The sequence below is a fragment of the Nannobrachium achirus genome (assembly GCF_963921795.1).
Source record: "Nannobrachium achirus genome assembly, chromosome: 24".
In the NCBI taxonomy this organism is placed as follows: Eukaryota; Metazoa; Chordata; class Actinopteri; order Myctophiformes; family Myctophidae; genus Nannobrachium; species Nannobrachium achirus.
The window spans coordinates 11,249,294-11,276,543 of record NC_137831.1 but is presented as its reverse complement, the minus strand read 5'-3'; the positions used below and the strand labels follow the sequence as shown (position 1 = coordinate 11,276,543).

Here is a 27,250-nt window from a genome sequence, read left to right as displayed (position 1 = left end):
GTAACTCAGTCCCACTTTCCTACCCCTCGTGACGTCCCTGTGTGCTGTGCAAATAATCAATAATTCAAGTTACAATTGGCAAAGATGTGTAACTGAGGACCTCTCTGTTACATTGATTAATGAATTCATCCGCCTCTGGATCTTTCATTGTTTTTACCAAAATTGTAACCGCGATTATCCGTTCTTTTAGTTATGGTCTGTTGAAAAGAAGCTTGTTTTGACAAAAACACAACCTGGGAGTATAATCCTAGGTACTGTATATCTGTATATTTGTATTATATGTTTCTGAATTCCATAACGTTGGCGCGGGGGCGATTTCCGGATGACGTCATTTCCCGAGGCATCATGGGAATTGGAGTATTTGCATCACTCCCGCCTGCGGGCGAGCGCAGTCTGTCTATGGGTAAACCACACTTTAAAGACCATTTAAAGCATATCGTCGTTGTCGGGTGGAAACCTTGTATGTTCAAAACTTTTTTTGTTGTTGTTATTATTAAAAAAAGAAAACGATTTAAAATAGTGAAAATAGACGATCTGTGCTTGTAGATCTGCCATTTTCACTATCTTGTGTGACAGTCTTGTACTGTATTATGAAGCAGGGCTTAAAAATAATAAAAAACATAAAAATTTGAAACTTTTATGCCCGACAGTGACATAGTGACACATATCGTTGTTGTCGGGTTGAAGCCTCGTATCTCCAAGTTTCAAATTTGTACGTTCTTTCGCAAAGCGAAGCCCTGCTTCATCATACAAGGGCGTCGCACAAAAGTAGTGAAAACAGCAGATCTACAAGCACACCACGCCTCGTGGTGCGAGGCGTTGTGTGCTTGTAGATCGGCTGTTTTCACTAGTATAAATCATTTTTAAAATGATAAAAACAAAACTAACAGTTTTGGACATACAAGGTTTTCACCCGACGACGACGATATATGTCAACAACGCACACACTCTGGATTTGACTTGACGTAAACATACGTGTGTTAACATTTGAGTGAACTCAGTAAACCTGTTAAGTCCCTCTCTCTCTCTCTCTCTCTCTCTTGGAAGCAACTTCAAACACGTTTTCATTTTTTTTCCCCGTTTTTCTTCCCATCTCTAATGACGCTCCAGTTGGTTGATCGGCAAAACACTGCATGTCTAAAATTCTCCAATGATAGCTAGATGGCAGATGGTTACATTTCTGTGTGTGTGTGTGTGTGTGTGTGTGTGTGTGTGTGTGTGTGTGTGTGTGTGTGTGTGTGTGTGTGTGTGTGTGTGCGTGCGTGCGTGTCCCGCTACAGATGGCTACACCACAGATGACATCGAGTTCTACTGGAAGGGAGGGGAGACGGCGGTGACGGGGGTGACGCGCATCGAGCTGCCGCAGTTCTCCATCGTCGACTACAAGCTGGTCTCCAGAAACGTGGTCTTCTCCACAGGTACAGTGAACACACGCTGACTGCACACCGGTGGCTTAACCCATTTAGAACGGGTACACATTTTGTGTTTCGTTATTTTATGCTTTAGCTATTGAAAAATAGCAGATATACAAGCTCACAGCGTGGCACCGAGTGCCGCGCTGCGAGCTTGTAGATCTGCCATTTTTGAAAAATCGTGAAAATTAGAATTTTGACCCGATTCTATAAGCGTCTTTTGAATCCTCCTAAGGTGTTTTTGTAAAACCTATGTTTCTATGTCAGCAATCTGGCTTAGCCATCGTCAAAGAAAAGGTCCTTTTCACTTAACTGGAGCTCAGCTAGCCTGTTCTTGAGAGACTACTATGTCAGTGGGTCTCAAACCTTTTCATGTGAAGGACCCCCAAAATGATTTTTTTTTTGGCCACGGACCCCATCTCAAAATATTTACTTCCAGGGACCACCCAGAAGCAAAATTTGACTTACAAACGTTTGCTTAAAAAATACATTATATTCAAAGATTTGCACACATTTTCACAACGTTTTCAAAAATAGCAGATCTACAAGCTTGCAGCGCGGCACTCGGTGCCACGCTGTGAGCTTGTATATCTGCTATTAAAGCAGTCAATAATTCTAGGCCTAAATGGGTTAAAGTAACCAAGTAGATTCACTAAGTACTGACTTAATTTTGAGATATGTGTTCTTTACTTGAGTATATCCAGTTTTTAATACTTTCACTTCTGCTCCACTACATCTCGGATTCAAATATTTAAATATTTACTCCACTACAATTATTTGAATTCGCATTTGAATATTTTTTTGCAGATATAATAATTATTATAAAACATGCATTAATCCACTTTAGCCCTATTTTATACCTAGGCTATTTGAATCGATCTACAAGCTTACAATGCGTCACATCACAACGCATTGAGGGGCTTTTTGTACTAAACAACATCAAGGGAAAAAGGATAGTAATACATTTAAAATAGCTAGGAGATATTTACAAAGGAAAAGGGGAGGTAGGTATGGGCTTAGTTTATTACAAGTAGTAGAATAGTAGCCGTTTGTAGGTGACTTTTAGGTAGGTGTAAGCATATTATAGGCTACACATTGCACAGCTGTGCAACATCACATCACATGGTCCCTCAGGACTCTGTCCTTGGCCCCCCTCCTTTTCCCCTCTACACCAAATCTCTCCGGTTTGTCTATTTTCACCGTATGTTTGTTTGCCTATTAATAGGGACCCTAGGGCTTGTGTTGTGGTAGGACCATGCTGTTGCGCTGGCTCGTGTACCCCACTGACCATGACTCACACAGTATACGTGGCATCGCTGCCAACTGTTTTCCAAAACATGCCATGGTTTGTTAGCCTTTCAAAGGAAGCCTATTAGAATCCATTCATTTCAGTGCGGTAATGAGAAATGACTTGCAGAGCTTTGAATCTGGCTTAACCCTGCAAGGCCCGAATTAATTTCTACTGGCCAAAAGAAATTGAAAAAAATCAGATGGTGTTGTAGGAGTCCTAATCACAGGAAAATGTAATGTTAAAAAATTAATAATGTTTTTGTAAGGTTTTATAGCCATAAATCATAAATCATGCTCCAATTTGCATTTTGGGGATATTTTTCACAATAATAACACATGTACATGTTCTAGACATTCTAATGATCACGAAAAACAATATTACAGGCATTTTACTTTACTTTTTGTGAGGAATAGCTTCAGTTAAAAAGTGAGATGTCGTTCGTCCAGACGCTGGAATTTCAACTTCTCTGGGAAGTGTGAATGTCAGCCTCTGTGGGGCGTATTTATATGCAAATATCGTGGCCAATGGCATTGTAACACTAAACAATAGGATTTAATGATGATGTTAATGTGAAAAAAGAACAGGAAAACTAATTATAACATTTTTTTAAAAATGATTTAGAAAATGTTGCCAAAAAGCAACGCTGGGCCTTGCAGGGTTAAGATCGTAATTCAACACAGTGAACTTCATGGCATGGCATCTTTATTTTATTTGGTCAAAGATGTGTTATTGATCTCGAATAAAGAAGGCACTGGATCAACTTGGATGATTGAAGGCTTTTTTCTTTTCATACGGACCATTGTGCAAGGCGAGGACGACGTATGTTATTGACGTGTTTTAGTGCATTTTAAAGCATGGATTGATTTGAAGGTCTAGCCCAAAAACAGTCCCAAGAGATAATATTGATTTACGGAGGAAATTCAAATATCCATAACTTGGTTGATCACGCAGTGAGGTTTAGCCAACATTGACTGAAATATTCAGGTTTGTCACGTGCTGATGTGGGGGGAACCCAAATGCAGGACAGTAAGGCAGGTATAGTGGGATCAGAGCCAAAGACTGGCTTTTGACAATTTGGTCAACGAATAAAAACTAGACCAAAACGTCAGGGAGGGACAAGTGGAGAAGAGATCCAGTAGAACGCTTGTATGAAAAAGTGAACGATTTTCGTCTCAATCCTACGGACTAAAAGACACGTTGTTTTGTGTTTGGTTGTGCTCTGAAAATAGCTGATCTACGGGCTCACAACGTGTCACTGTAGATCTTGATGATCACTTGTAGATTGCCATCAAGGCCTGCCAAAATACATTTTTGTAGACAAAATCAACTGTAGATCCAGTCTAGTAAAATCGTATGATATTTAGTAAAACGAAATACTTTTGTATTCAAAAATCTAAATTTGCTGTAAAAATCAACATTGTGTATGAGTCACACGATGCTGTGAACACTCACTCCCCATACCTTGTGGCTCCTCTCTCTCATTTTACTGGACATGTTTGTCCCCAGTATGGTCCTGTTCAGACTCCTGTTCAAATATTTTGAGATGGGGGTCCGTGGCCAAATACATATAATTCTATAGGGGTCCTAGAACAACACAAGTTTGAGCACCACTGACATAGGAACATTTTTCTCAGAAAACCATTAGGATTTGGAAGACATTTTTAGAAGCGGCCTCAGGTCTAAAATGGGTCAAGCTAAAAAGCCCTGCATGTCATCAGAGGTGAGCCTTCCCTCCCTCCAGGACATAATACACCAAACGGTGTGTAGGCGAGGCTAAGCGGACCATCCAAGACCTGGCACGTGCACACATGGACATCAAAGGGGGCTTGAGCCCCTGCCCTTTTACCCGTCTGTAAAAAGTGCCCTCTCCAGACCATGAATGCACTTTTACTATGGTGAAAGAAATGCAAATGCCCCCTTTTCCATGCCATACCTGAAGGCAGCATTCAAGAGAATTGCCTTGTCCAAACTCTCCTGAACTTGAATGCAGCTTCTTACCGGTATGTTGAAATAATTGCCCTCTCTGTGTAGAATATGCCATACGCCACACCTCCAGAATTGACTTGATTAGGCTTAGTTTAGTGTGGTATAAGTACCAAAAATAGCCGACCTCCAAGGTGGTCGGTTATTTTCAATATTTTCACCAAAAGGCCATTTTAGAAATGTCAGCCCCTGCCTCTCTAACATTCTGTGCACGTCCCTGCTTGCCACCCAAGCCACAATCTGTTCACGCTGCTATCGTCAGCCGATGATGCGCTTATCAAATGCCAAATGAACCAACTTTGGGACATTTTCCGCTGTCAAGCCACCAGGCTGCTGCACAGGCACTGCGCCCTGTTGCCAATGTCAGTCTAAAGCCCCTTAGCTGAGAGAGAGAAGGTTTATTTCAGACATGCACTGTAACAACTTAAACCCTCAATAGCCTCGAAACTTGAACTTTGGCTTTGTACTTGCATGGTTTGCCCCCTCTTCCCTCTACACGAGGGGGCTTCAACGTATTCAGGCCAAGGACCCCTTAGCTGAGAGAGAGATGAAGCAGGGACCCCCACTACACATTGTATAACATTGTGTTAATAGATTTAGACAGCTTAGACTTGTTTGACAGCACTGTCATCATGTTAACCACTTGAACCGTCAAATACTTACAGGTAGTCTGCTCTTTTTCCTCTACCATCCTCTTTGCCAAAAGTAGCTGATATGCAAGCTTGTAGATCTGCTATTTTTGGCTAATGTTTCACTCAGAATAGGGATGATATAGGGTTAAAGTGGTTAATGTAAAAGACATGATCATATCAAACAAATATTTGGCAGCCCCCCTGTAGTTACTCTGAGGACCCCCTAGGGGTCCAGGGCCGTCTGTACTAATAAACAACTAAATCCCTGTTGAAATCCCTGTTTCTCCTGCAATTTACTTGTGCAAATTAACACAACACTTGCCATAGCGTCGCCAAAACAATACACTATTCACTGCCAAGGCTTTTTTTATATAATATTTACCTGATTCTGGAGCACCTCCGTCCCCAGTTCATGGCCACGTTACGTGTGTTCTTTCGTGCGGGGAAAACATAATCCATATGGTAAAATCCATGCTTCACCGAGAGAGAGCTGAAATGGACCGGTCGGGCAATGTGGGGAGACAGTAGGAAAAAAAGGGGAGAAAACAGGTGTTTTTTCCAGCATGGACACAATGGCTCTGAATGAGGAAGTGAAAATGGGTCACAATGCGGCCGCGTTGCATCATGGGATATGGAGTTTCTTAGGTCACCAGCGCCCGCAAGAGACGCGTCCGCCTGGAGCTCGGGTGTCATTTCCAATAACGCGCAAGAGACACCTGGTTACCATGGTAACCAGCTAACGCGACCACAGTCGGGTTAACTCAGCCGTGGCAGAGCACCGTTAACCAGAGTAAACACAGCTGTGGCCGGTTTAGGCAGAAGATGTGTTACTGTAATTGTTGGAAAATTGCTCTGTCACTGTCTATTTTAACATGACAGAGTCTCATGTGTGTATTTATTCTTGTTTATTTGTTCAATTGGGAGAGGAGCCTGGGTTCCAGAGATTTTATTTTTATATATAGCTATCCACAAGTTTCCGTGGGAGTTTACTGGAGACTATCGGGACCAAACTTCCGGGTTTAACAGCAGACATACAAGCTCACGTCGCGTCGCAGATGCAACCTGTTGTGAGCTTGTAAATCGGCGTCGGAAGCTCGGTGCAGACGTCTGCGCAATGCACTATGGGGCGTTGGAAACTTGTGGATATAGTGCCTCTAGCAGACCCTTGCACCCCAGGCAAGCAACTGTCACGCCTGTACCAAGGGCCGGGCCTGGTCCCTGATTTCATCAGTATATGCAAATATATTGGAATCCTATATGAACATATTGGTTGAATCGGCGGTTCTGGACAAAAATGTTGTTTCGTACAACTGTACATCTTGCCAGTACAGTAATGGCATGCAGGGAAGCCGCTAAGAACATAGCAAAAAACTAAGCTACAGTATATAGCCTATCCGTGTGGAAAAGTTGGACAGTGTAGAACCACCGGTCTGCTGTGGCACTCCATGGACCCCTCTGCCAATTAAGTATATAGCCCTTACCCGTTCAAAGATAGGAGCTCTGAAATGATGTGCAGTGTGTGGATTATGGGATGTGCACTGTGCACACAGTATATGAGGGATGGAAAGTAACTTTAACTGGTGCTTGCATGCTAATATGTAGGAGCATCAATGTAAGAAATACCCGTTCCATTTAACGGCTACAGAGACACTGTGTACCGATCTGCATGATTTTGGACAACATCTGTAACAGGGCCAGAACCCCCCCCCCCCCCCCCCCGCCCGCCCGCCCGCCTGCACACACACACACTCCCCCCCCCCCCCTGTGTGTGTGTGTGTGTGGGTTTGTGTGTGATTGTGCATGGGCTGAACAACAGCGCCCCTCCCTTAACATGTGTGGTCACAAAAGGTACTGTAGGCTAAATAGATATAGATACACCATAAAAATGCTATTATACAGCATACGATTTGTGAAAGTGACAAACGGGCTTCACAGTTATGTCAGGTGTGTTCATATGCTGATGGTGATGCGATTTCAGATCAATTGCTCCAGCCACCGAGGAGAAACGCTGTTTCATACAGACAGACACTCACTCACTCAGACAGACATTCGCAAAATTATAGTATAGATAGATCTTCTAATAATTTTTTTAAGTAAAAGAAATACATGATCGACAATTAAGGTATAATATTATTACAGTTGCTACAAATCGTTTCAAAACCGTCATTTTGGGGCATAAACAAGCAGTTGAAGGATAAAATGTTCAGATCATGTATACTTTCTTTTTCTTTTTTTAATACTTTGGACAAAATCGCCAATTTTACATCGAGGTGCCCAGTAGCTGTTTAATCAAATCAAATCAAATCAACCTTTATTTATGAAGCACATTCAAAAACGACAGTGTCGACCAAAGTGCTGTACAACAGGAGAAAACAATGCAACGAGACAAAACAACAATACACCAAAATAAAAATACAATGTAAACAGACCAAAGGAAGTGAACAAAATAAAACATAAGCCCTGGGGGTTAACCAAGTAAAGGGTTTAAACTTTTACGAGTTGGCATTTCCTGGGGCTACGCAGACAAGAAGCCAGTGAGCTGGCGAGCACTCAGAAGGTACACACGGTTTGTCAGTGACAGTGATATGCACACTGATAGTCGGCTCAGTTGCTGTCTTCCACGTAGCAGCATTAAAAATGTAATCAACAATCCTCTTTTGTCTCGGCCGGGAATCCCAAGGAGGCTTTCTATTCGTCCCGAATACATATTTTATCGGCGGCGGGACGTGTCAGACACATCCCCTGCAAGCATGACATACCGCCTGTAGTGTAAAAAGTATGTTTTTTGAAGCAGTGAAAGCCGCTTCCAAGGTGTGGCTTTGTGTGTCCCGTACCTGTCCCGTGCATCCCTACTCTGTGATTGGTCAGTTTTGTCTGTCCCATACATGTCCCGTGCATGCTTGACCAATTGAGGATTGGTCAAGCTTCACATGCCAATTTGGCCTTCCAGACAAAATCATTCATTCATTCATTCATTCATTCAGAATTCATAAAAATATAGAACTAAAGCACATAGAAAGTATAGATCTAGAACACAGAATGTATAGATCTAGAACACAGATTTCATAGCTCTAGAACACATAGAATAAAAAATTCACTGCTTCACTTCGAACCGAGGTTTGATTTTTTAATTAAGTAAAAGTATCCATATCCATCCATCCATCCATCTTCAACTGTTTATCCGGAATCTGTCGCAGGGGTAACAGTTCCAACTGAGTTCCCTATATATCCTGAGCAACTTCCTCCACTCCCTCCGGGAGTATACCGAGGCGTTCCCGGGCCAGAGATATAATGGAGATATAATCCTTTCATCTGGTCTTTGGTCTGCCACTGGGTCTCCTCCCAGTGGGACGTGTATCGAGGACATTCCTAGGAAGGTGCGAGGGAGGCATCAATACTTGATGCCCGAACCACCTAAGCTGACTCATTTCCAATAGATAGCGGTTCTACTCCATCTCTCTTGGTTGACTGAACTTTTCACCCTACCTCTAAGGGAGACACCAGCCACCTGTCTGAGAAGTATCAATACTGCAATATATAAATACTTTGTTACAAGTAAAAGTCCGGAATTCAAAATGTACTTGAGTAAAAGTACAAAAGGATTGACATCAAAAATGTATTTAAAGTACCAACAGTAAATGTAGTCATTATGCAAAATGTCCCATTTCACGTTTTCAAATGTATACAAATGTTTTGAAAATAGCAGATCTACAAGCTCGAGCTTGTATATCTGCTATTTTCAAATGGCTGAAATGTACTGTACTAGAAGTTCGCGGCCCTTCGGGCAGTCCTTTCACACTGCCAGAGAAACATAAGCATATACGTATTATATATATGCTAATGGAGAAACATAAGCATATACAGTGTACAGTATATGCTTATGTGAGAAATATGTTTGCGTCAGCAAAATAAGCAAACTTTCATGATTGCTCCCCCAAAAATCATGTTTTGGTATGAAACGGTTACATTTTGTGCATTTGTGGCGCTCCCTATTTCTGGGAATTCGTTGAGCATACAACCCTTGAATTTAGTCTTGACTGGATGTTTAGTTTGTGTTTTTTGGCCTTTTTTGATAATTAGGCCCCTCCCACTAACTTTGGAAGCATATGTGTGTATATATATAAACGATATGGACTATGAAGATTGTCGCTTGAATATGTTTATTGCTTGGGTCCAGAGAACATGTGTACCAATTTTGGTGAGATTTGGAGGAAATATGTAGAAAAGGAGCAAAAAGTGTGTTTTGAAGAAAATTCGAAATGGCGGAAAATCTATCCAGATGCAAATGGGTATGGCCTATATGGGAACATGTGTCATTACCCAAGGAATCCTGGGGAAAATACATTTAGATTTTCCGGCCTACGGTTCAAGAGTTATAGGGCAAAATGTAAAGTGGGCTGTTATAGCACCACCATGAGGCTGACCGTAATTATTATGAATCTCCGCTCTAAGTTGAAAACTGTAGCCCTTACGGTTTCCGAGATAAAAATACTTGAATCTGATTTTATGCATTTTCGCTCTACAGAGGGATTGCACAAATTGCGAAATAAGCATACAAATACAAACTGTAAATATGCATTTTGAAAACATGACATTTACTTTATTACTTTACAAACCCCTCAGTTACAGGAAAGCTTGCTCTGTGTTGGCTTGGTGCATGTGTTAAAATAAGGTATGATGTTAATGCGCAAGAGTGACAGGTAAATGCCACTAATGTAGTTATTGAAGCGAACCACACCGCTAGAGTTCTATATCTATGTATCTATGTGTCTGTCTATCTATGTATGTATCTCTCTAGATACTATTTTAGGCTATACACTACCATTAAGACGGCCTATGGGCGAGTATATATGATTATTCATCATTAACCTATTATTTATTTTATTTTAATTGATTGTTTTATTTTATTTTAATGTAATTTAATAGGAGCTGGTGGAATTGGCTTGACTCGGTCTGTGTGTCATAGCTATATAAGCATTTTGTGAAACATTTTATTATAATCAATTTACCCCCATTGGTTCCGAATGGGGACCCAAGGAATCAATGTGGGTAAAATGAACTGAATAAGAATTGGATGAATACCAAAACATATTATTGAACTCAAGTGTCCATTGCGTCAATTTGGAAAAAGTCATTTTGGGGGTGAACTACTCCTTTAAGTCTTATTGTGACTTCACTGTCACCTGGGGACCCGGCAGAAATATTTTGGGGACCTCTCTGCGGGTCTCGACCCACAGATTGACACCATTAACCCTCCGTGGAAGGGGGAAGAGAAATAGAATATATGGAACAGAGATATTTTGGATAGACTGTTCAAAGTCCCTGACTTTTTAACACACCATTTCACCAGTTTATATATTGACATGTGTCAATTCTTGTTGGCCGTGGCTCGCTCCGCACTGACATGACACAGGTGGGGCTCTCTCTCTCTCTCTCTCTCTCTCTCTCTGTCGCTGCATTCTCTTGCTGTCCTCTCTCTCTCTCTCTCCTGCCGAGTCACCATTTGACCAGTTTATATATTGACATGTGTCAATTCTTGTTGGCCGTGGCTCGCTCCGCACTGACATGACACAGGTGGGGCTCTCTCTCTCTCTCTCTCTCTCTGTCGCTGCATTCTCTTGCTGTCCTCTCTCTCTCTCTCTCCTGCCGAGTCGTTGCTTCGCGTCGCTGCATTCTCTTGCTGCCTCCCCCTCTCTCTCTCATCGCTGCTTGAAGCAAACTGTAACCTGAGACTTTCGTGCTCCACACGGACATGACACACGCGCTGTCTCTCTCTCTCTCTCTTTTTCGCTCTCTCCCCCTGCCCCTCCCCTCCATTTGTGATGTAAATCGCGTCGCGCTAGTTTGTTGACGCCCATTTGTGATGTAAATCGCGTCGGAGGACAAAATGGATGATGCAATTGCGAATTGTGCAATAAGCATAAAAACACAAACTATACGGTCCTGCAGAGAGACTAAATGTATAAAATGTTGACAGCGCAAAGCGTCCAGGTTAGTCTGTCCTGGTGTGTGTGTTTATGAGAGGTGTTGTCAGATATTGTAAATGTAGATACAGTTTGAAGTGTGTGGAAGTGTGTCTCACCATTGGAATGTTGGTTGCTCGAATGTAGGGATTTGATATTGTATAGGTTTGAAGTGGTTAATGTTTTGTAATAATAATAAAAATCTACAAAGTAACTAAAGTTTTCAAATAATTGTAGTGGAGTCGAAATAAAAGTATTGAAAATTGGAAATACTCAAGTAAAGTACAAATACCTCAAAATTGTACTTTAGTGCAGAACTTGAGTAAATGTTACTTTACACCACTACGTAGGCTACTGCTCTTCCAACTTCCAAATGTATTGTCACTTTACGTGAGTTTGTGGGTGGGAGAGCGGGTGAAATTCCTTTTCTGTACAAGCTCCCAGCGTTTTGCAGTTTTCAGAAACAGTGTTAAGGGTAAAGAATGTCGAAGGCACAATGTCAAATATACATATAGTACAGCGAGTGGACAGAATAGAAATAAAACGAGGCAGATATAGAAGTCTAATCATGTACAGTACATAAAGTGTCACCATGTTGTCCACACTGACATGCATGGTGAACGGAGCTCAGCACTTCAGTGTTGACTTCGTCGACTAAAACTTCCATTTTTACTGACGAAACGTAATTAAAACTAAATAAGCTACGATGACTAAATCTAAGACTAAATACATTGACAATTTCGTCAACAAATAAAAACTAGACTAAAATGTTAGGGAGGGACTATAGGAGATGAAATCCAGTAACTAAAGAGACAATTCATTTGTTTGGGTGCGCTCTGTTTGGGTGAGTTTCAAGGCTTTAGAGCAGCTATTTTCAGCATGCAACCAAGTGTAAAATGTGCCATTACGACACCGTCAAGGCCAAGCAAATAAATAAACACTCATAGCTATCAACCGGGTGAAGCAGAAACTGAATCTCCCCTGCGGGACTGACCTGAAAGGCAGGGTGTCGCACCAAATTCTGGGCCCTGGGTAGTAAGGATTCACTGCGGGCCCCCCATGAATGTTCTTCATAGGGGGAGGGGGTTTAACCCATTTAGACTGGGAACGCATTATTACGCATTATTTTGTGCTTTAACTATTGAAAAATAGCAGTTGTACAAGCTCACAGCGCGGCACTGAGTCTTTGAATATTTCAAATCCTTCTAAGGTTTTTTTTAAAATCCTATGTTTCTATGTCAGTGGTGCTCAAACCTTTTCATGTGAAGGACCCCCAAAATGATATGTATGTGGCCACGGACCCCCATCTCAAAATATTTAGTTCCAGGGACCCCCCAGAAGCAACATTTCTGAGTTACAAATGTTCGCTTAAAAAATACATATATTCAATGATTTGCACACGTTTTCACGACTTTTCAAAAATAGCAGATCTACAAACTCGCAGCGTGGCACTCGGTGCCACACTGTGAGCTTGTATATCTGCTATTTTTCAATAGCTAAAGCATAAAATAATTAAGGCCCCTCCACCTTGGGCCCTAGTAACTCAGTCCCACTTTCCCCCCCCCCCCCTTGTGACGCCCCTGCTGAAAGGTCTCCCTTTCCCCAAACAGGAGACAGGAGTAGATTTTGAAATTGACAGTGTTTCAGCACAGGGGGTCAATTACTCCTCATAATCTTTCGTTTTGAACGGATAGACGTGATGGAATAACTACACATCCCCCTCCCCCCCAGAAAAGCCTGCAATGGCCAGTCTGTATTGACCAAAGCCGAAGCAGCGACTGGTCAATAAACGTCAAGATGAGAGAGGGAGGCACACATGATGTTATCACCTCGCGCCAAGATTGCAGTCATTAACGGCTGTGCTGGAAAACGTCAATCAAGAGTTATTTATAGATTTCTGCAGTCCCTTCAAAGGAGATCATCTCCAAGGCCAATAGACTGTAAAACAGGCGGATATAATAAAACAAATAAAATAAAAGATATACTGTATAGTGTATACTGCAGGGACGTGCTGGCCATTGGGAAAAGCGGGACAACTCCCGAACGGCCGGTTCATTCCCGGCCTGTCCAGGCCGGCCATTAGGAAAAAAATTAAAATAAAATGTCGGCCTTCGTTCCATTTTGGGGGCTGGGCTGCCAACAAAGTAAATCGTCACTGTTGGACAGAAACCTCGTATCTCCAAGTTTCAAATCTATACATTTTTTCGCAAAGCAAAGCCCTGCTTCATCATACAAGGCCGTCTACAAGCACACAACGCCTCGCGGTTGTGTGCTTGTAGATCGGCTGTTTTCACTAGTTTAAATCATTTTTTAAATGATAAATATAAAACAAACGGTTTTGGACCTACAAGGTTTCCACCCGACAAAGACGAAATATAACTCATGTACAATAATTGGATAATTGGATAATAATTTGAGTAGCAGCAGCGCTATAGAGAGAGATCTCTCTCTATAGCGCACAATGAGGGCCTCTCCAACACTTTTTCCCGGGCTGAATCAGGGGCCCAGCATGTCCCTGGTATACTGTATATAACATCACATGGCACCTCATTAATTACATGGAACGTAGACTACAGTATGTTCAGGGGTAATGATGGGTAGGTGAGAGGGGCTATAACACCCCCCGGTTTGCTACTGTAACTACGCCGCATTGATTTCCCTCATTTTAATAAGCACACACATCACTGTTATGTGGGCCTCTTTTCCACACAAGGACAGTGAGGAACTGTGTGTGGGATTTTCTTGTGTGGACCAGCTGGCGTTCAGGGCTTTAAGGATGATTACGTCGGTTGGTCCGTCTGTCTGTCTGTCTGTCTGTCTGTCTGTCCGTCCGTCCGTCCGTCCGTCCGTTCAATACTTTACTACTGTACTACTGCCTACCGGTATATTGCTATGGAATCTGCTGAGCACCGTCATACTCCCTACTGATTCTGGTGACTAGTGTGTCACCCCGTATAGGCCAAATGTTCCAATGCAGACTATGGGCCCTATTTTTGTCAATACTTTACCACATATCCCTAAACATCTTTGCAATTTTTTACTACACTGCTCAATGAAACGAAGGGAACAAAATGTTCCCTTCATTCTTTGAGCAGTACTACAGTATACTATACTCAAATACATTCAAATAAATTAAGGGAACATGTTGTTCTCTTCATTTCTTTGAGCAGTATATTAAATAATTGTGACCGTAGGTTTCCGTCACATCTTGTCTGTATCCATCTATCCTGACACTGTGTTTCCCCTGACACATCACTGTGACGTCACAGGTGACATCATGGTGATGTCAGATACTCAGAGCAGGGATCTCCTTATATGGGCATAAAAGGGATTGTATGTTGTGATGTCATGGGAACCACTAACAGAATCCCTTTTATGCCCATATATGGAGATCCCTGATGTCATCAATATTAAGCCCATGTCCAACAGGACTTCATATGGGAATGCCCATATATGGAGGAAGACAGCCCATATCTGTGTGGCTGGTTCAGACAGGGATATCCATGTATGGGCATAAAAGGGATTTGTATGTATGATTTCAGACACATAACGAATAACGGAGTCTGAGAATTGGGGTCTCACAGCATATCTCCATATACAGTACATGGATCTCCATATATGGGTACCAGGAGTCTCCATATATGGGTAACTGGTCCGATATACATCACTGGCCAGATGGCCAAGACATGGCCCTTTACGAGGAGGTCGTGTGTCGCCCTGAGGCGTCTTACTAGTAGTATATTAATTATATATTAAAGTATATTAACTATAGAAGTAATACCAATAGCTGATCTACAAGCTCACAACGTGTCGATGTAGATCGGCTATTTGAAGTATTTCAAAATGTTTTTCAAAATAGTAAAAAAAAAAAAAGAGGAATGGACGAAAATATAGCTCAATATATCTCAAAATCACTCAAGATTTCGTGAGCTCTTGGTCGGCTATTTTCACTGCTTTCGCGCGACGCTCTTGCATGAACAAGTAGGGCCTTCAGAAGTCGAAACGAGGAGATACAAGGTTTTTGTCGCGTGTCCTCGTATCTGCGCCGCGGTGCCGGACGCGCTCTCTGCTGCGGGCGAGCGGGTTGCGCAGCGGTGCGCTTGTTTACGAGCAGCGGCACGTCCCCTGTGGGTGGCTGGCCATTAAAGTTTAGTGTCCAGTGGTCTGCTGCCGCGCGCCTGGCAGGGAGCGCAGCGCACATCAAAGGCTCTCCTCTCCCCGCAGGACCGTCTAATGACCAGGCCTCCTCCATTACACATGCCACTGCTTTTAATCTCTCTCTCTCTCTCTCGCGCTCTCTCTCTCTCTCTCTCTCTGGTTCTCTCTCTGGTTCTCTCTCTCTCTCTCTCTCTCTCTCTCTCTCTCTCTCTCTCTCTCTCTCTCTCTCTCTCTGTGGTGGAAGAAGCACTCAGATTTTCATTACTTCAGTAGAAGCAATACCACAATGTAGAGATACTCTGTTGCCATTAAAATTCTTGAGGAAAAGTACAAAAGTACTAAAATATGCCAGAAATATTGACATTAAGTAAGCTAATAAGTAACCGAAGTAACACCCCCTTTTCGAGTTTTCAAAATGTGGCAATTTGTTGTTGTAGATCAGCTATTTTCAAACGGACTACTAAATACTGCCCTCTCTCGTTGATTGAATACTTTTGTAGAGGTTTGCATAGGAAAAGGTACAGGACAGTATACAGTTCACTGACACAAGGTCAACTAAAAGGATAAACACCACAAGAAAGCTTTTGGGCCTGCTTAAATGGATGGGGACGCAAATGCATCCAGAATCAATGGGGGTACACTTTAACTTCTACTCCACTACATTTCAGAGGCAAATATTGTCCTTTCACTCCACTACACTTATTTGAAAACTTTAGTTACAACTGTAGTTACTTTGTGGATTTTGATTATTATTACAAAACATACATTAACCACTCATCTAGGCCGTTTGAAAATAGCCAATCTACAAGATCACAATGCATCACAATGCGACACATTGTGAGCTTGTAGATCGGCTATTTCCAGAAGATTTTTTTTTTATACATTTGAAAACGTGTGAAAAGGGACATTCTGCATCATCGTGAATCCTTTCTACTTTTGGTACTTTAGGTACATTTTGATATCAATACTTTTGTACTTTCACTGAAGTGCTTTTTGAATATACCAGACTTCTACTTGTAACAGAGTATTTCTGCATTGCAGTATTGATACTTTAACTTAAAGGTGTATTCAGTGATATTGAAAGTGGCCGTGGGTCATCTTGTCCCTTACTGGCCTTACAGCGTTATAATGTTCTCGTTTTGATCATTAGACCCAATCACTGAATATCGGTAGGCCTACGTCTCCAGCTTCAGGATATGTATGATACTGATTTACTACAACACTGTGGCATTTTATGAGTTCAGTAGTTTACAATCTAGGCATTTAGCAGACGTTCTTAATTCAGAGCGACTGTGGTTCTCAAAACTTTTATTTTGACCATCATTACTAAACATCATAACATAACTATGGCCATACTCTATCTACCCTGATTGGTCGAGGACTGGCTGGCCACATCTGAAAACAAAATCTAGCTATGCTCGTAACACGGGCCAAGGTGGAAGTCCTTATATGGTCAGCAAACATTCTAGTGAGGAGAATGAATGGAAGATGTACCAATTATATTTTTATTTGAATGAAATACAATAACTGAATATACCTTTAAGTAAAACATGTGAGTATTCTTCCACCACTGCCGGTTTCTCCTCTCTCTCCATCTTGTAGTTCTCGGGGTAGAGCGAGGGATGGTGCGGTGCCAATTACCGTGCCGTTTCCTCCGGCGCTCCAGCAGGAAAAAAAACAACAACCCAACAATGTAGGATTCGGGGCATCATATATTCATGTGCAACGGGACCCACAGCATCAATTATTCTCCTCTAAGCACGCGCAGCATCGTCACGTCCTCGTTGTTAGTTTGACTCTGAGAGTGTGGAAAAGAGTAAGCGTGCGGGGCCTTTTTCCTCACACGTGAAGTGCATCACAATTAGAGTTCTCAAATTCTGCCCGAACCCGACCATACCCGAACCCGACCCGACATTTAGGGTAGGGTAGGCCAGGGGCGTCAATTGGGTATGGCAGGGGTATGCAGCTGCCATACCCTGGGTCCAGGGGGTAAAATAAAAGTAACTTTTAAATATAAATCCATGAATGTCTCTTGTGCGGGTTATTATGTTGTTAAATTACAGTAAAATAACTACAAATGCAAAATGTTACAAAATGGTCACTTTAACAAGGTATTATAATTATATTCTCCACACTTTTATTCTCCCCATTTTGACAAAATGGTATATTCCCAGGTTCCGCAGGTCAGCTGCACAGGTGCAATGCACTTGAACAACCGTTCCAGGCTGCCATATCCAGCCCAAGAAACCATAGAAACAGGGGAAAAAAAAAAAATGTACTTCTTAAAATAAATGTATCATGCCTGTTGCTTAAGGTATGGCAACATGACTGGTGTCTTTCATGTTGCCATACCTTAGCTTTTTCTGAACTGACGCCACTGAGGTAGGCCCTACAATTCATGTTTTTTTTTTGTTTCGTTTTTTTGGTGGGAGGGGGACGTTGAAGCTAGAAGTGCTTCCAAGTATCCTTGATTTTTATTTTATTTTATTTATTTTTATTGTCTGATACTCTGATTATGTCTCAGCAGCAGCTGTGACAGTACCTTGTTCATGACGTACACGCGCTACAATATCAAAATGTGTCGCATGGCACGCGCGTTGAGAGCTTGAAGACTATAGGGCTGTTTCTGCATTTATTTTAATGGCACTTAATTGCTTAAATAATACATTGTTCTATGTCAAGAATCCCAGGCAGCTCCGTTTGTTGTTTCTTTCTATCCACCTCGTGTTGGTTTCTCATAGATAAACACGGTTTGTTGAATCTGCATATGTGTGTGTGTGTGTGTGTGTGTGTGTGTGTGTGTGTGTGTGTGTGTGTGTGTGTGTGTGTGTGTGTGTGTGTGTGTGTGTGTGTGTGTGTTTGAGTAGGTTTTTGTGTCACTGCTTGCTGAAACATAATAAACAAGATGCTGGGAATCCCCCCCTCCCCCCACCGCAACATAAATGGCGCTTTTATATCGCGCCTTTCTCTGAAGCGCTTTGCGATTTGCATTTACATTCACACACTCTCACACACACACACACACACACACACACACAAACACCAACGGACAGAAACCACGCAAGGCAGCGGCACGCTCCCTACGCTCCCCACACTCGTGGGGAGCGAGCTTCTGTTCAAGGTCACTTCGGGCTCTATAGCTCCCCCACCTGCAGGGGTGTCGCACCAAATTCTGGGCCCTGGGTACAATCTTCACTGTGGGCCCCCCATGAATGTTCTTCATAGGGGGCAGGGGTTTAACCCATTTAGACTGGGAACGCATTATTACGCGTTATTTTGTGCTTTAACTATTGAAAAATAGCAGATATACAAGCTCACAAGCTCAAACATTTTCATGTGAAGGACCCCCAAAAGAATATTTAGTTCCAGGGACCCACCAGAAGCAATTTGAGTTACAAATGTTCGCTTAAAAAATACATATATTCAACATTTTGCACGACTTTTCAAAAATAGCAGATCTACAAGCTCGCACGTGATTTCAATAGCTAAAGTATAAAATAATTAAGGCCCCTCCAACTTTTGCCCTAGTAACTCAGTCCCCCCCCCCCCCCCCGTGACGCAAAATACAGGCAAGGCAACTTGCTCTGGGGCAGCTATTATAATATTATATACCCGCTTCCCATTATGCCGACTCCGCTATTTGCGCATGGAGGTGTGGCCATGGGCGTGTTGTGGCTATTTCCCTAAAATTGCAACACAGATTTAGGAAAAGCGTGTGCACCTGCAATGGGGGTCAGGCTGCCGGGGCGCACAATGACAAAACAATCGAGGTCTCCTTCTGACCTAATTCCACAAATCTCAGTGATACTATTTTTTCTGTAATCAGCACAAGAGGGAGTGTCAATTCCTTGTGTAATTTGTGTTTATATAAGTTTCCCCAGCTGGACGTAGCGTGTTGAAGGAACACGTTATTCCAACCAGTTCCTTTCTAGCCAGATTTCAGAGAAGCAGTCCACTCAGAGAGTGGGCGGGTCTATTGGCTGGAGCCAGGCAAGTTCCTTTCCCCTCCATCAGGCTGGCCAGGGGGAGGCAGTATAGAGACCAGGATTACTGCATGCTTTTTTTAGAAGTACCTACCCTAGGAGACACGGGGAGAACATGCAAACTCCACACAGAAAGGCCCTTTTGCCAACCCCACCTAGGGTATGGGCACTGATGATTCGGAGGAGAGAACACGCCCCCCAGCGGCCACAGCGTCCCTAGCGAGAATCAAACCCAGGACCTTCTAGCTGTGCCGCGACAACGCCACCATGCCCCCTATTTTTGCTATTTTAGAAATGAGGCTTTGGTAACTATTTTTTTTTCCATCCCTTATTTCTTTCTGAAATTACTCCCCCTGTACCCCCTATTGAGCCACTGCCATGACAAGCCTTTTTTTTGTTGCTGTTGTTGTTTAAAGGGGAGGGGGTGGGGGCTGTCTTATCTATCCATCTACGCATGCTAATGCCGAGTCAATTTGGAACCGCCGCTACCGCCACAAGCAACCTTGGCTGAAACACAAAAACACCCACTTACCGCCCACGGACTGGAAATATCGGCGGCGATGGCCTCCACTTATCCCCCCGTACAAAAAAGAACATGATAAATAGCCGGGGATAGAACGAGTAATGAGCCATACATTCAATCCATACAGTGCACGCACACTGGGAGATACAGGATAAATCACGCTGTGCCCTTTTCTTATAACCCCTTCAGAACGGGTACACATTACAGCGTATCGTTATTTTATGCTTTAACTATTGAAAAATAGCAGATATACAAGCTCACAGCGCGGCACTCATTACAATTTTTACCCGATTCTTTTAAATCCTTCTAAGGTTTTTTGAAAAACCTATGTTTCTATGTCAGCAATCTGGCTTAGGCATTGTCAAAGAAAAGGTCCTTTTCACTTAACTGGAGCTCAGTTATAGTCTGTTCTTGAGAGACTACTATGACAGTGGTTCTCAAACCTTTTCATGTGAAGGACCCCCAATATTATATGTATTTGGCCACGGACCCCCATCTCAAAGTATTTAGTTCCAGGGACCACCCAGAAGCAAAATGTGAGTTATAAACGTTCCCTTTGAAAATACATATATTCAAAGATTTGCACACATTTTCACGACTTTTTTCAAAAATAGCAGATCTACAAGCTCGCAGCGCGGCACTCGGTGCCACGCTGTGAGCTTGTATATCTGCTATTTTTCAATAGTTAAAGCATTCAATAATCCCAGGCCTAAATGGAATAACAGATCACGCACACACACACATACACACTGCTGTATACGCACACAAGCGTGTGTACACACACAAACGCAGGCAGAATTTCTCCTGCCAGCTCACGGCGGTAATCACACAATGCTTCCTCATAGCAGATTACCGCGAGGAACATAATGCTAAATACCAAGCTTATCGAATGATGTTTCTACATGCATTTATGTGCGCCATTAATGCGCAAGCCCATCGAATGAGCTGCCGTGCCAAGGTGGAAGGGTGGGATGGGTCACAAAAATTGATATGTCATCATAAAAACGATGGGGTGATGTACATTCACTTACGTGTTGTGTCAAATCGTCATGAAATAGGGTTTGTGGAGGGGTGTGTGTGTGTGTGTGTGTGTGTGTGTGTGTGTGTGTGTGTGTGTGTGTGTGTGTGTGTGTGTGTGTGTGTGTGTGTGTGTGTGTGTGTGTGTGTGTGTGTGTTTGTGTGTGCGTGTGCGTGTGCGTGCATGCGCGCGTGCACAGTGTGCTTGAGTTGCGTGCGGGCAAATGCACGTGCAAGTGAGGGGATACTTGTTACCATGGTAATAAGTCCAGGGGTGTCGCACCAAATTCTGGGCCCTGGGTACAAGGATTCACTGCGGGCCCCCCATGAATGTGAACAATGCATTATTTTGTGCTTTAACCATTGAAAAATAGCAGATGTGCAAGCCCACACGCTGCGAGCTTGCAGATCTGATTTTTAAATCGTGAAAATGTGTGCAGGTCTTTGAATATTTTTTACACGATTCTTTAATGTCTTCTAAATCTTTCTGAGGTTTTTTTGAAAAACCTTCTATGTCAGTGGTGCTCAAACCTTTTCATGTATTTGGCCACGGACCCCCATCTCAAGCTTGCAGCACGGCACTCGGTGCCGCGCTGTGAGATTGTATATCTGCTATTTTTCAATAGCTTAAGTATAAAATAATTAAGGCCCCTCCACCTTGGGCCCTGGTAACTCAGTCCCACTTTCCCTCCCCTTGTGACGCCCCTGAATAAATCCAACCCATGCTGCTGGTGTAGTCATGGAAACTGAAAGAAAACACAAGATGTCCCTGCTTGCTCCCTGTTCTGTTCGCTCCTGTTCAAGGCCCTTTGAAGCAAAACATTTTTTAATGGTCGCGTGACAATAACATGCACTACTTACTGTACTATATAGCCTATAAACTTAAAAACAACAATCGAGAAGCGTGTTTTTAAATGTATATCGACGAATTGCTGCAAAGAAATTCTCTCTCTATATAGGCTATATATCGTCGTTGTCAGGTGGAAACCTTGTGTCCAAAACCGCTTGTTTTGTACTTGATTGATTGACTGATTTAAACTAGTAAAAACAGCCGATCTACAAGCACACAACGCCTAGCACCGCGAGGCGTTGTGTGCTTATAGATCGGCTGTTTTCACTACTTTTGTGCAACGGCCTTTTATGGTGAAGCAGGGCTTTACTTTGCGAAAAAAAAAAAAAAATCTAATTCGAAACTTGGAGATACAAGGTTTCTGCCAGTTACGTTATGTATATATATATATATATATTTTAATCAACTAAATCAATCACTGGCTATTTGGCTATTTTCACTATTTTGAAAGCAATTTGAAAGAGAGAAAAAAAGTCCCCCCAAAGATTGTTCATTTCGTCTCATATCCATTATATTGTATTGTTTGTATCGTTTATTCTTTGTTATTCGATTAACTGTTCCACCCGGAGGCCTAATATGTTATTAGTGCTGTGAGCACAACATTCCCAGGGCCAAGGTCAGGGCGATTATATTCTCACATCTTCTCATAAGAAGTTGAATTGAACGCCTTAGAGAGCTTAGAGATATAGTTTTTAGGCCTAGAATTATTGAATGCTTTAACCAGTGAAAAATAGCAGATATACAAGCTCACAGCGCGGCACCGAGTGCCGCGCTGCGAGATTGTAGATCTGCTATTTTTTGAAAAAGTCGTGAAAATAATGTGCAAATCTTTGAATATATGTATTTTCAAAGCGAACGTCTGTAACTCAAATTTTGCTTCTGGGTGGTCCCTGGAACTAAGTGTTTTGAGATGGGGGTCCGTGGCCAAATAAATATAAGTTTGGGGGTCCTTCACATGAAAAGGTTTGAGAACCACTGACATGGTAGTCTCTCAAGAACAGACTAACTGAGCTCCAGGTAAATGAAATCTTTGACGATGGCTGGCCAGATTGCTGACATAGAAACATTGTTTTTTCTAAAAAACCTTAGAAGGATTCAAAAGACACTTATAGAATCGGGTCAAAATTCTAATTTTCACGATTTTCAAAAAATAGCAGATCTACAAGCTCGCAGCGCGGCACATATCTGCTATTTTTCAATAGTTAAATAATGATACACAATAATGTGTACCCGTTCTAAATGGGTTTAATGAGTGCCCAAGTAATCAACGGGACAGAATCGAGTCAGCCGAGGTAATGGGGTCTTCGTGTCAAAGTGTTCCAATCTCCGTCGAGGTAATAGGGTCTTGGGGTCAAAGTGTCTCCTAAGTATCGATATCACTGTTTCCCTACTGGGTTGGACTATTTATTCCATTGTCCACTTGGCTATTTGTATTGGCGAATCAGTGTCCACCATATTGCGACAGACCATCAGGCGTGACCTCATCATACGTCATTCATTATATTCCTCTTAAGGAAATTCCAAAATAACAAAACACTGTGTGAAGGTTTCATGAATTGTTTTTCACCTCCTTTTTATTTTTTTATCCCACAATTTTGTAACCCATTTTTCACTCAGTGCCAATTGCCTAAGCTGTAAAACTGGGCGCTACTCTAGCTCCGCCAACCTGTGGAGAGCCCCGAACTGAGCTCATGCATCCTTCAATGCATTTTTGCTAGGGCTAGGATGCGATTAAAAAAATTAATCGAATGAATTACAGGCTTTGTAATTAATTAATCGCAATGAATCGCAGTCAATTCAGTCTAACCAGAAAAGAAGAGGATAAATCCTAATCCCCACCGGGCCATAAAAAAATAAAGTACCAGAACAGGAAGTGATATCAAAGGCAGAGGCATGTGGCGTCCCTCCCCCATCCCCTCCCAGCCAAATTGAATCCTATTTTGTCAGCGCGTCTATATATTTATAATATATATACCGTTCCAGCCACTGCAGGATTCTGGACCAACATTGACTATATCGTCGTTGTTGGCTGGAAACCTCGTATCTCCAAGTTTCAAATGTGTACGTTCTTCCCAAAGTAAAGCCCTGCTTCATCATACAAGGCTGTCGCACAAAAGTAGTGAAAACAGCAGATCTACAAGCACACAACGCCTCGCGATGCGAGGCGTTGTGTGCTTGTAGATCGGCTGTTTTTACTAGTTTAAATCATTTTTAAAATGATAAATGCAAAACGAACGGTTTTGGACGTACAAGGTTTTCACCCAACAACAACGATATTCTCTCTCTCTCCCCCCCTGTCCCACAGGAGCCTACCCTCGGCTGTCTCTGAGCTTCAAGCTGAAGAGAAACATCGGCTACTTCATCCTGCAGACCTACATGCCATCCATCCTGATCACCATCCTCTCCTGGGTCTCCTTCTGGATCAACTACGACGCCTCTGCGGCCCGAGTGGCCCTAGGTAACGACCAAGTCCGTTAGTCAGCCAGTCAGTTTAGCTGTCCGCCTTTCTGTCCCATGCTTAGGGGCATTTCCTTGGGGCATTTTCCTTCGGGGGGGCATTTCCTTAGGGCATTTCCACAATAAGGAAAAACCAGAAAGATATTCTACCTATAAGAGTGGATTCCGCCAATGCATTTCAATGGGAATGGCGTGGATTTGTGGTCTTGCGCAGCTTTCAGTGAGCCGCGCAGAGTCGCAGACCTTGCGTTTATGCATAAAGCACTGTGTTTCCCCTCTGTCCAATCGGGTCAGGGCCGCCACAAACCATGTTGGTGCCTGACCCACAACTGGCTGTTGGGTGCTCCCCCCAACCCCGTGATGTGTGAAATGTCTGCGAAATTCGTGGGGTTTCCTGAGTTTTGCATGCTATAACAGCAGCCATGATCACATCATATAACAAATATCTAACAGCACCGCACCATAACTGCACTGCCATGTTGATATTCCATAACTTTGTTGGGCTGGGCAGGGATAAGTTCATTCATAAGTTGATTCTTACTTGCAATGTATCAGATCAGATCAGTCTATGACCGTTGGATCTCCACTGGGTGAGTGTCTCTGTCTGTCTGTCTGTCTGTGAGAGAGTACAGACTCAAGAGTGAGTCGCGGACTGCGCTGCGGCCCCGCCCCCCAGGTCAAATGGATCAGCTTGGCTCTTCTTTTTTCTTTTCTCTCTCATTTTATGGTGCCCTTTGGCAGCGTGATGAATGAGGCACAGCGCATCATAGTAGCGGCGGCCCTGAATCGGGTGATTCGAAGGCGGGCCGTCCCAATACTCAGGAAGAGACAAATTGGTTGTCATTGGTTATAGGGAGAATCCTCTGGCTGCGAAAAACTGTCGGCTGAGCACAAAAAGAGTTTATCAACCGCCAGCCATACTTTGGTGTGACCGTAACCTAAGGCTATCCAGTAGGTAAGCCTTGCCAAGCCCAGAGGCCCATAGGGCCTATATCTCTGTTTCTGTAGCGTGAGGCAGCTTGATGTAGCCTACAAGTACTGTACACCCCCTGGACACAGGGGGCCCTGGGTTCTTTAACGAGGCGCGTCAATTGGGTATGGCAGGGCTATGCAGTTGCCATACCCTGGGTTCAGGGGGGGAAATAAAAGTTACTTTTAAATATAAATCCACGAATGTCTCTTATGTCTATCTTTGCTGGTTATTATGTTGTTAAATTACAGTAAAATAACTACAAATGCCAAATTTAACAAAATGGTCACTTTAACAAGGTATTATAATTATATTCTCCACACTTGTATTCTCCCAAACTTGACAGAATGGTATATTCCCTGGTTCTGCAAGTCAGCTGCACAGGTGCAATGCGTTATTGTTAATTAACAACTGTTCCAGGCTGCCATATTCAGCTCAAGAAACCATAGAAACAGGGAAAAAATTAAATGTACTTCTTAAAATAAATGTATCATGCCTGTTGCTAAGGTATGGCAACATGACTGGTGTCTTGCACGCGCGCAAAGGCGCGCGTGCAAGACACCAGTCATGTTGCCATACCTTAGCTTTTTCTGAATTGACGCAACTGTCTTTAACTATTGAAAAATAGCAGATATACAAGCTTGCAGCACAGCACCGAATGCCGCGCTGTGAGCTTGTAGATCTGCTATTTTTGAAAAATCGTGAAAATCTTTGCAAGTCTTTGAATATTTCAAATCCTTCTAAGGTTTTTTTGAAAAACCTAGGTTTCTATGTCAGTGGTGCTCAAACCTTTTCATGTGAAGGACCCCCAAATGATATGTATTTGGCCACGGACCCCCATCTCAAAACATTTAGTTCCAGGGACCCCCCCCCCCCCCAGAAGCAAAATTTGAGTTACAAATGTTTGCTTAAAAAAGACATAGCCTATTCAAAGATTTGCATTCATTTTCATGACTTTTCAAAAATAGCAGATCTACAAGCTCGCAGCTTGCATATCTGCTATTTTTTAATAGCTAAAGTATAAAATAATTCCAGGCCCCTCCACCTTGGGCTGTTATACTGTTTCACAAATCGCATATTAGGACGTGGCCATACGAAGGTTTTCGGTTGTGAGATGTTATTTAGCTTTAATCGGTGAGAAGAAGCAAAGTGGGCTAAAGGCTGATCTCTGGGGGATCCCTGCTGTACTGCATGCAGATTGATGGCTACTGCAGAGCAGCAGAGGCAACCGCATTAGCAGCTTTGCTGCTCACTTGAGCCAAAACATGTATATAACAATAATAATAAAAATAAAAAATAATACCAAAGCATGTATGTAACTAATTCTTTTGGACATTGAAAATATATATTTAAGAATATATATTTTATATGTATATTTGGTGACTCAAAATTAATTAATAGTAGTAAATGTCACACGCACACACACACACTTAGTTGACTGGGGTTCCCCAGGGCTCTGCAATAGGGCCATTGCGACGACTTGTGACCTCGCAGAGTTGAAGCTATTTCTCTAGTTTTTGGAAGCAGGGGGGGGGGGGAAGCTCCAATCTCCAGGAATTCAAGGCGTCATGGAATGTATAATTGATATAAAATAAGTTGTTGTATGGGTTAACTACTCCTTTAAGGTCTCTTTATATTCAATGCAGCCTTTAGTGACATGTTAATGCCTTGCAACATGTTAAGTCCCAAATAGAGAGATTAGACATGTCAAAGAGTCCCCAGCACTCTGAGGTGTATATAATCTCTCACTTAGCCACTTAAACCCCTATATTCATTAACTGGTGTCCCACAGGGATTTACTCGGCCCTGCTAAGTTTATTCCTCTCAACAGAACGCCGAGAGCTGTGTTTTCGTCCATGCCTTACCCCATATCCCTAAACTTCTTTGCCTTTTTTTTTACTGTTTTGAAAAACATTTTAAAATACCTCAAATAGCCAATCTACATCGAAATGTTGTGAGCTTGTAGATCAGCTATTTGAACTATTTAAAAATGTTTTCAAAATAGTAAAAA

The 27,250-nt window shown here is 42.6% G+C and overlaps 1 protein-coding gene across 5 annotated transcripts in view; it reads left to right on the top strand.

Moving 5' to 3' along the window:
• The window catches only part of LOC308280587 (gamma-aminobutyric acid receptor subunit beta-3-like), a gene marked incomplete at both ends in the record, with an annotated part of 192,162 nt that overhangs the window by 136,725 nt on the left and 28,187 nt on the right, over positions 1-27,250 (top strand). For all 5 annotated transcript variants that reach the window (XM_080720917.1, XM_080720915.1, XM_080720914.1 and 2 more), the window contains 2 exons: positions 1,281-1,418; positions 24,118-24,270. In XM_080720917.1, coding sequence (XP_080577043.1) covers positions 1,281-1,418; positions 24,118-24,270 — 291 coding nt within the window. The remainder of the gene's footprint in view (positions 1-1,280; positions 1,419-24,117; positions 24,271-27,250) is intronic.